Genomic DNA, 10,604 nt, shown 5'->3' with positions numbered 1-10,604 from the left:
ACTTTTTCCCCTTTGAGACACAGCTGCCCTCCCGGGGAAAGGAGCAAATTAGATGCCAGGGTTCAATGGAGAGTTGAAACAGTGCCCCAAATAACTGCTCCCTGGGCTCTGTTCTCTTCAAGAGGCAGGGAAGGGTGTAATAAGAGGCAGGAGGGAAGTGTCCAGGAGCTCCCATGCCTCCGTTCGTCTTTCATTTCCAGCCTTTAAGGAGCATCTGCCCCTTTTGAATCGCCGAGGTCAAGGGCAAGCATGCTGGAGCGCCGCGTCGCGCCCCCGCCTCCGCGCCCTTGCCCTGGCGGAGACCGGCCGACGCGCGTGCGTGAGCGCGCGGTATAAATAGATCCCAGGAGGCCGCCACTGGACAGAGCCGGGCAACGGACAAGGCAGGCCATGGAGGAAAAGGACCAGCCGTGGAAGGACAGCATGCTCTACAGCATGCTCATGCGGGCGAAGCAACCGCACGCGTTTCAGGAGGCGCCTGAGGCGCCCAAGACGCGGCAGGAGGGCCGGCGCTGGGGCTGCTCTTGCGGCGCGCAGTCCCCGGTGGGCGGAGAGGGGCTGCCGAATGGGCGGGCAGTGGCGCACATGTGCCGCTGCTGCTTTTGCGGTGAAGACCACCCGCAGCAGGGCAGCATCCTCTACAGCATGCTCACCAGCGCAAAGCAAATGCATGAGGCTTCGCCTGCGCCTGAGGCGCAGCTGGGGAGCTCGTGCTGGGGCTGCTCGTGCGGCTCGCAGCCCCCGATGGGCAGAGAGGGAGTGCAGGGCGGGCAGGCCATGCCGCTCAAGTACCGCTGCTGCTTTTGCGGTAAAGAGCACCCGCGACAGGGCAGCATCCTCTACAGCTTGCTCACCAGCGCAAAGCAAACGCACGTGGCTCAGGAAGAGCCCGAGGCGCGGCTGCGGGGCGCGTCGAGGGATCGCTCCTACTGCACCCAGAGGCTGGGGGGCAGAGTGGAGCTGCCGGGCGAGAGGGAAGTGGCGCTCCTGGATCGCCGCTGCTTTTGCGGTGAAGACCACCCACAGCAGAACAGCATCCTCTCCAACATGCCTACCACCTCAGAGCAGACGTACGCGGCTCCAGAGGCGCCGCTGCCGGCTCCCTGGTGGAACACCCCGTGCAGCGCACAGCAGCGGGTGGCCCTCAAAAGTCCACAGGTGGTCTGCGAGGCAGCCTCGGCGGCCCTGCTGAAGACGCTTCGTTTCGCCAAGTACTTACCCTGCTTCCAGGTTTTGCCTCTGGATCAGCAGCTGGTGCTTGTGCGCAACTGCTGGCTGCCGCTGCTCATGCTGGAAATGGCCCAGGACCGCTTGAACTTCGAGACGGTGGAGACCTCGGAGCCCAGACTGCTGCAGAGGATCCACACCACCAGGCGGCTGGAGAGCGAGGGCGATGAGCCGCCGCCTCTGCCGACGCTGCAGCCACATTTGGTACTGCCGCCGAAGGCTGGGCTTTTGCCGTCGGCCACTGAAGTCCAAGCCATCAAGGGCTTTCTTAACAAGTGCTGGAGCCTAAACATCAGTACCAAGGAGTACGCCTACCTCAAGGGGATCGTGCTCTTTAACCCGGGTAAGGGCGCCAGCCTCAGTCTCTGGCTTTTCTCGGCTCACAAAAGCATTGAGCAGTACCTACCCGGGGTGTAGGCACTGAAGAGTTCTCAGTGTCGGGGCACAAGTGAAGAATGGTGATTAACTCAGCAGAGTTGGGGGAGCTCCAGAAACAGCTCCTTGTGGGTGGGCTGCTGCCAGAAACTCAGCAGAGAGGAGGGGTCTTGTTGAGGCTTGCGCTTAACCTCCCTACACTTTCTGTTACTACAGGAAAGTCTGTGTCTTCAAGGGACGTAGCTATTCTTTCTCTGTCTCTTAAATCCAGTAGAGTAGCTTTCAAAAGTTTGTGTTCACTGCACGTTCTGCAGCACTGCTTTACAAAACCCAGTTCTGAAATTTACTAGAAACTTTTTGTTGGAGGAAATCTAGTCAGGCTGGCAAGAAAGGAAGTATTTGTTAAGGATTCAGAGACCCTGCCCGGGGGCACAGTCGAACAGGACAGGGGAATTCATGGCTCCTGGGCTTGCCTCTGCATGGTCATTTCTGTGGTGCTGAGCAGCTGGACTGCCTGATGCTCCAAGCGTCAGTGAGTATCAGGGTAGCAAAGGAGAAGGAAAAACACACTAGGGGCTGTGAGCAGAAGCCCTCTTATTTCAGAGGTGGAGGAGACTTTGGAGACCTCCTAATCGACCCCCTCTGCCCCCTATCTTTCCTCCACCCCATCTGCAGATTAGGTAGCCTAGTCCCAAGTCACCTTACTCCAGAATCCTGGCCAGTGAGTCGTGGAGCATAGGTCTTCTGTCTCCTGGGCCCAAAGGGATGCCTGTTGCACCACATTTTGAGGTGGTTTGTTGGCAGCTGGACAGTCTGCCCCACATGGTGCAACCAAATCATGGGAGAATATCTCCCTGGACAGCCTAGCACCTTATCTCAAGTATATCCTACTACTAGAGTTGTTTTCAACCAGCATCCTTCCAAAAGTGTCACAGGTGGGCAGGAAGTTTCCAGGCAGCTTGGGTTGGGATAGCATTTATAATGTTCTCTCCCCACCCATTTTTTCCTGACACTAGGAGTCCCAGATTATAACCTTGCCTCCTACCAAGCAGTTTTTGCAGGGTGTAAAGTGCTATTTAATGGGATAATCCATTCACTACTCACACTGCAGGACTAAGAGACCTCACGTCATCCCAGTGATCATTGTAGGTCACCTTTTGCTTGTATTATTGCTCTCCAAACTTACCTGTGCACAAGAAACACTCAGGAGGTTTGTTCAGTCTTCCCAGGCCCCTCCCCTAGAGGTTCTGATTCAGTAGCTCTTGTCCATAGTCTACAAATCTGCATTCATTTTAAGTGTCTCAGGTAGTTCTTAAGATCATTTGGAAAAGTATTTTCTTGCTCCTTCAGCCAGTGTCATTAAACATCTACCATATGCCTTGTTCTATTGGGATACAAAGGTAAGAGAGAGGCTCAGCTTCCAGAAGTTTACATTCCACTAGTTTCCCTCTTTTCCTCCACCCTGTTTAGCATACTTTTGTCACACACACACACCTCTCCCTTATTTTTGCTCTGCTTTCTAAGTCCTCTGTCAATATGATCTTAACCAGCTAAGCTGAGTGTTTTAAACAAATATATCCTGCATTAGTGCAAAAGTCATGCCTGCTAAGTGTGTGGCTTTTCTCTGCTGTTAATCCTTTTATATCCCCTGATCTTTCTTCAAAATTTTTTTTTTCTGAATTTACTATAAAGACAAATCCTTTTCGTGGGGGCAAAAGTCACTTTGGGGATGTGGTGGAAAAGGAGGGGCATAGTATGAAGGCAGAGAAAAAAGTGATGTGCAGTTCACAAGATGAAGTTTTCATGAGCCATGATCTAGACCTGCAGGAGCTTTAGATTTCTGGTGGAGTTTCATGCAAGCCTCTTCATACAGTAAAATTTGGTCTCAAGGCTGGATAATGAGCTCTGGGGAATGGGGGATGTTAATTTGTGGATGGGGATAATCAGTATTGGAATATGGATTAGAGATGTTGCTTTATTTTGTTCTTCATCAGATTCGATATTTGCCTATAATAGGAACGACTCACCTATTGCAATAATTTTTGTTTGAGAGGGCATCTCTCATATTTATTGATCAAATGGTTGTTAACAACAATAAAATTCTATATGGGGACTCAATGCACAATCATTAATCAACTCCAAGCCTAATTCTCAACAGTCTCCAATCTTCTGAAGCATAACGAACAAGTTCTTACATGGTGAACAAGTTCTTACATGGTGAATAAGTTCTTACATGGTGAACAGTGCAAGGGCAGTCATATCACAGAAACTTTTGGTTTTGATCACGCATCATGAACTATAAACAGTCAAGTCACATATGATTATTCATTTGATTTTTATGATTTTTATGCTTGATTTATATGTGAATCCCACATTTCTCCCTTATTATTATTATTATTTTTAATAAAATGCTGAAGTGGTAGGTAGATGTATTGCAATAATTTTTAAAGGACATCGATTGGTTTTACTGATCTGTGATGATTAGCATGGTGCTTTTAAAATACTTTGCTGTTGGGTTTTATAGAAAAGGGGAAAGAAAAAGATTGCTGCCACCAACATCACTTAAACAGCACAGTAAAGTTGTAATTACTTAATTACAAGTTAAAGAACTTTATAGTAATGTTACTATCATGGGAGATCAAAGGACATTGAAAAAGCAGCTTCCTCTTACCACCTTCTGCATGTAATCTTTCTTGCACTGTGCTTTGTTTCATTTTACTTGGGTATCACACTGTACTGCAAGAAGGTTATGAATTCTCTATTTGAAAAGTTACTTTTGAGCCGTGTTGCAATCCATGCTGTTTTCATGTTTACTTTTTAACCTTTATAATATCTGAATGACAATGCTTAAAATGACCTCTTACTTTAAAATGATATTTTTTTAAGTCTTTTGGACTGTTGATTAGAATGCCTATTCTTTTTCCTTTACCTTCCTCAATACAGAAGTCATGATACAGCAAGTTAAGTGGCCAGTGTTCTCTCTTAAATTATTATGGCTCTAGACCAAAATCAGCTTACAGGCAAATAATTAAGTCATGGATTGTGGCTGTGAAGTTTACCACCATCAGCTGGATAATCATTATAATGGTGGGAATTTTGAGAAAGAATGGTAAAACACTGTCTGTCATCTGGTAAAACCTTTTATCATTATATAATGGCCTGTTTCCCTTACGTAAAAGGTAGAGTGCTCATTTCTTGAAATAATTCTTTTTTTTCATATTTGCACAGACAACAAATTGGAACAAGAATCCATTAAACTATATTCTACAGTCATATTGAATTAAGTCTGCATTTGTTGGCTCAGGGCCAGCAATTTGTAAGTATGTGGATACAAACATAGAGAATGTTAAATAAGAATAACGACATGATGCTTTGTTCTTGGAAGTGTTGCTTCTGAAAACTTAGAATTGGCCTGGCATTTTATCCTGGCTCGGGAAAGCCCTTTTAACCAGGAAGCTTGAGCTCTGGTTTAATTTGAGAGAAGGCAGAAAAGAGTATGTTTGAAAAGCTAGGAAGGACCTGTGTGCGAGCTATTTATAATGAAATTCTTCTCCCTTTTTTTTTTCCTGCAGGCTTGCCAGGCCTGCAGTGCGTCAGGTACATTCAGGGACTTCAGTGGGGAACTCAGCAGATACTCAGCGAACACATCAGGATGAAGCACAGGGGGTTCCAGGCCAGAATCGCAGAGCTAAATAGCACCCTTTTCCTGCTGAAATTCATCAATACCGATGTCATTGTTGAATTGTTCTTCAGGCGCATAATTGGCACAGTCAGCATGGATGATATAATGCTGGAAATGCTCTGCACAAACTTTTGACGGCATGTGGGCCCCACAAGTGCAGTTCACCAAAAGGAAAGATAAGGAACTGGAAGTGGAATAGTGGAAAAATGATGTGTAAAATAAACTTTCTTAATATTTTTACATGCATAGTATTTTTGTATTCAGTGAAAGAAAAACTTCAGTTATAGACTATTAGAAAGTCCTCTGATCCATACTGTTTCAGTGTGAAGGAAAACATTTGCCAACAGGTAACGTATGTCTGTACATCTTCCGAAGATGATCGAGGTAGTATACTAATAAGCTATTTTCTCAAGCTTAGCGGCTCTTTCTGTTGAACCTACTAAGATCAAATCTGTAATATTAAGTTATAACACATGTTAAGGTGTTCACCATTAACTTGATTGCAAAAGGTTTCACCAGGGTTTAAGAAAGGCTTCAAAAATACAAAAAACCTTGCCAACAGACACCAAAATGAAGTTATCTTTGTAGGTGGCATCATGACACTTAATATTATGACATGGCAGTGCTGCTAACAGTTGACTTGGCTCTGTCTTCATTTCCAGTTTCATCGACTGTATGGCTGTCTTTGTACCAACTAGAGGCAAGTGGCAATCTGTGATCATACAGGCACCTGACAGGGAAGTAGATTTTCAGAGTTCTAGTTTGAGATTCTTTTGTGCACAATAAATAAAGTTCAACAAGAAACTTACATTCTATAAGGAGGAACTATGGTTCCAGAAAATTCAACATCATTATAAACCCCTGGTTATATCTCACCTTTTAGATACATTACATACATAACTGTCACATTGAAAAACATGGCATGAAATCATAAAATGACTTTATTGGTGGCTCCTGCTGCCCTTTTAAATGTAACCTGTAGAACTAATTGTTCCGCATCCCCAGATCAAATTTAGGGCATGAAACGGTTATTCACTTAGAGGTAATAAATTGCCCATCAGTGATTAATACATCTAACCCGGTATTAACCCACTGCACAGAGCCTTAAACTCCTTTGTGCAGACCCCTTTGGCCGTTTGGTGAAGCCTGTGGACATGTTCTCAGACTCAGGCTCTCAGAATAATGTAGCGAGTCAAATACTTAGAATTACAAACAAAATGAATTATGTCAAAATACAGTATTAAAATTTGAAAATTTAAGGACATTTAAAAATGTAGTATAATAATACATATGCTTCTTTATAAATACATTAAATAATACACTATCTGGTGGCAGGTCTAATATTTACCTTAATGTCAAAGCAGTGATCAATACAATTGAAATTTCAAAATAATGTGCAACATCTACGGTAGAATCAAATATCTGAGATTTCCACTGGTGACTGTGTTGGCAGACCCCAAAATCTCCACCCCATCCAGAGATCTGCTAGAAGGTGTGTCTCCTGGGCCTCAGCATACAGTGGCATTTAGGGCTGAGACTTAGTACAGGGGTGTGGGAAGGATATCCAGCCAGATCATAAGGGGGAAAGACACAGGCAGAGTCCAGAGGAATCTGTGCAGCCTTCCTTTTGCTCTCCCTGTCACATGAGGGTTACACAGAGCACTCTCTTCCCAGCAATGAAAATTTGGCAACAAGAATGCAGTACTTCTGCTCTGGGAAGCCCTCTGAGACTCAGAGTTTAGGGTTTTTACTGGGGGCTGATCACACAGACACCCTTTACCTAGCAGGGACCAAAACTCTAGACACAAAGAAAGCAGGTGCTCAGCATAAACCTCCCCCGATCCCCTGCTGTTTGCACAGTCTAGGTGGAGTGAGTCACCCTTATGACTTGGGGAGGGGCCGGAACATTCCCCAAATTGAAGTTCCTAGATGTCAGCCAAAGGTCCACCTTGCAAGCAGGCCATTCTAAGGACAGCAGTCTCACGCTTATTATGTTAACTTGTCTGCACAATCTACTCTCTTGGCTCTTGGCCAAGGGGTCTTTATAGAATTATGAGCAGTAGGACCTGACACAGCAGGTTGAGGCCAACCTGCAGTATTGATCTCAATTATGCCCTGTGGGGTCCTGGACTTAGTCAGTTAAAACACATAGAATTAGCTATAAAGATCTATATTTGAAAGCCACGTGGCTTCCTCTGTAACTTTCTGTACGTACCCTTTTCTGGTCTGAGGTGTCAATTCAGGCCCAGTCCAGCTCTGGCTGGTAAGATGAAGATGATCTGAAGCCTTCCAGGGCTGAGGCAGTGTCACCATGGGCTGGGCACACATCCAAGAAGTACAATCCCTCACGGCACATGGATCCCCTGGAAACAAAGAGTTTACAAAGGTTGGGCACCCCAAGCAGGGCATGTACTGGTTAGGCAGCACAGTGGACAGGGTCCCCGTCGTGGCTCGTGCCATGCTTCCTTCTGCCCCAGGGTTCTCAATTTTGGTCCAAGTGGTTAAGCTCAGTCCTTGCTGTTAGAGGGACTGCCTAAGGCAGCCAGCTCCAAACAGTCTGTCAGCAGCACAAGCTGACCACTGCTGAGCACGGACAGCATGTGGGAGTGTTCTGAGGGGACCCTGAGGGAGCTGGCTAGGCCTTGATGGCTCGTGGTGGTGCTGTCACATGTGAGCTGGGTTCGTCAGCCCAGGGGACTCTGAAGCACTCACAGCAGCTTACAAAAGCCACACAGGTTTCCTTTAGGAAGAGAGGAAGGCTTCCAGGAACAGTTCTGAAAACAATCATTAATGCTCTATCCCCATGCCCTGCCTCCCCAGGTGCCAGGGGTCTTTCTGCTGTTGTTACTGTTGTTGCAAAATCAGTGTGTCCCACTCATTAATCCTAACTACAGTTTTCCCTTATCATTCCTTTTTTTTTGCCTGAACTTTTCATCTAGATGCGTTCTGTGCAATAGCGACACAGCATTTTCACAGAATATCATCTTTATACAACTAAACAGAGAAACACATCATATTCAGGAACTGGTCAGGGCAAAATCCTGATTTTTCAATATGTTTTTAAAAAATGGGCTTACATAACCCCTCCTGCCCCCAAGCCTCTTGTTCTAATCATTTACCCAGCAAGCAGCCTAGAAAAGATCACTCCCTCTCTGGGGGCATCTGCCTTGAATGAGCCAATGCCTTACCAAGGTACGTTCAACAGGAGAAAGGTGAGGGCAGTAGAGCAGGCTGTCATTCCACTGTTGCAAACTGCAACCAACCTGGAAAGCAGAACAGCAGTCAGCAGCCCTAAGACAGCCCCCACCCCCAGAGGGGGTCCAGACTGACCTGTCAGAGGTGGGCGGAGGGCTCACAATCCCCGTGAGGGCCCTCCCCCATCCTGCATCTTTCAGCAGAAATACAGTGTAGGAATGCAGCCATCCTCCTCATCAGAAATACAGCACCCATCTGCAACTGTACTTCATATGGTCCCATTCGAGAACTAGCCCTTTCCCTCGGGCATCTGCAAGAGACCAAGCTGGTCCCACCAGCATCCATAGTGTTCATAGCTGTGACCCCATAGAAGGGTGTCCTAAATTACCAGCAGGGTTTAGGTCATTCACCTGCACGTGCTTTCAGTTCAGCGTGGCTCCATGTGGACACTGAAGCAACCCCTAGCAGGCAGAATCAGGTTTCAGCTTGGAGTCAGGTCCAGGCAATTAGGATCTGTGAATTCAGTATACCAAAAATGCCAGTGGCTTTTTCTCAGCAGCAGCAAAGCTGAGACACTGTTAAGCCAGGCACCTGTGTTCCAAATTCAAGTAAGAAGCAAGGCTTTCTGAGGCACTTTTCACCTTGTCAGTCTTAGGGTCCAAATTGACCCATGCAAAAATATGCACACCAGGCCAGAAAACCCTCAGGCCCTGAGGGTCAGAATCTGATTTTACAAGAACTCATTAGCAATATAAAACAGCTTTCTAAACTTCCAGAAGGGTATCTGTATCTAGAAACGGACTCCTTTTTTCCAGAGACTCCAACAGGGAAAAATCACAGCAAAAAAAAATCATCAGTTACAGAAGCTAGTTTCCAATACTAAGAGTTTAAATTTCAATACATCCACCTCTGGCAAAAAGCAAGGAAGCTGTGTCCTTCTGACACTTTTTTTTTTCTTTGCAGCTTTTCCTGGCTGTCATGACCCCTCTGGCATTTATGAAATTAAAATCATATAACATTTTACATTAATTTTCATCATACATCCAGATGCAATAGCCACAAAATGTAAAGCTGTGATTTTGAATCCTTTTTCTTCCTCCTTAAATTCACCATTTACAAAGGCTCACATCACAGCTGCCTGGAGAACCCGAGGAGTGCACGGGGAGGGGAGCAGAGTGGAGCTGCAGTGACAGCTAGGCTGAAGAATGCTGTTGTAGCCTCTATTGCTGTTGTGGAATCTCATTATAATGTTCCAGATTTCTTGCACAGGCACCACTGTGGGAGACTGAGGGCACATAGATTGTGAGGTGAGAATCCTGGAGGGGTGGAGTATAGGGAACATGGAAGTTCCCATGGCCAGTATGGGATTTTTATTTCTTTTTTCCTCCAGTTTATCTAAAGCCTTGTGTAGCACTGGAGGATTTCAGCTCCAGGCAAGTTCACTCTGGATTCAGTGAAACCAAATAACAACAGAATGTTGGGGGTAAAAGGTCTTATACCAAGCTTTTTTCTCGTGGTGGCAGGTTGAGTGCTAGAATCCCATCCACATCTGTGGATCTGCATCCACATGCAGCTAGTCCATCATCTACCATCTGCCTCTGTTCATAAGTGGCCAGTGGTCACCCTTTTACACATTAGTGGCTCATTGCCAACATGTGTATAAGCATGTGTCTGTGTAGTCAGCTAAGTACTACATAAGCATGAAATAGCATTGCATGGGCACAGTGAGCTAGTAGATTAGGTTTAGGTGAGCATACTGGCCACGGGAACTTCCATGTTCCCTACACTCCACCCCTCCAGGATTCTCACCTCACAATCTATGTGCCCTCAGTCTTCCACAATGGTCCCTGTGCAAGGAATGTGGAACATTATAATGAGATTCAACAATAGCAACAGAGGCTACAACAACATACTAGGATACATATAACAACAGAAATTATGATGATAATAGTTGTCCTCAAGCCTGAGGAGATTAAATGCCACCAAGTGGTCATTCCAGCCATACTCAAACTAGTTCCATTCAGATGAGTTCATGACTTTCACTTTCCATAGGAGGTCAGGAGCAGAACTGGCAGGGAGCACTGTGAACACCCAGCAAGCAGACATGCTGGCAGTTTTTGCTAGG

At 46.0% G+C, this 10,604-nt stretch overlaps 1 protein-coding gene across 1 annotated transcript; it reads left to right on the top strand.

Annotated features, from left to right (window-relative positions):
* Positions 1-373: 373 nt before the first annotated feature.
* On the top strand, positions 374-5,493 carry NR0B1 (nuclear receptor subfamily 0 group B member 1). Its single transcript, XM_017673162.3, has 2 exons — positions 374-1,570; positions 5,175-5,493. The coding sequence occupies exons 1-2, from the start codon at positions 391-393 to the stop codon at positions 5,417-5,419; spliced, it is 1,425 nt and encodes a 474-aa protein (XP_017528651.2). The 5' UTR covers positions 374-390; the 3' UTR covers positions 5,420-5,493.
* The last annotated feature ends 5,111 nt before the right edge of the window (positions 5,494-10,604 follow it).

This window comes from Manis javanica, chromosome X (genome assembly GCF_040802235.1).
Source record: "Manis javanica isolate MJ-LG chromosome X, MJ_LKY, whole genome shotgun sequence".
Classification (NCBI taxonomy): Eukaryota; Metazoa; Chordata; class Mammalia; order Pholidota; family Manidae; genus Manis; species Manis javanica.
This window is presented reverse-complemented; position numbering and strand designations above follow the sequence as displayed.

Bases quoted from the DNA above. Each gene is read 5' to 3' on its own strand.
- NR0B1 (XM_017673162.3), top strand. From the start codon at position 391: ATGGAGGAAAAGGACCAGCCGTGGAAGGACAGCATGCTCTACAGCATG. The intron at 1,571-5,174 runs GTAAGGGCGCCA...TTTTTCCTGCAG, and splicing joins GATCGTGCTCTTTAACCCGG to GCTTGCCAGGCCTGCAGTGC.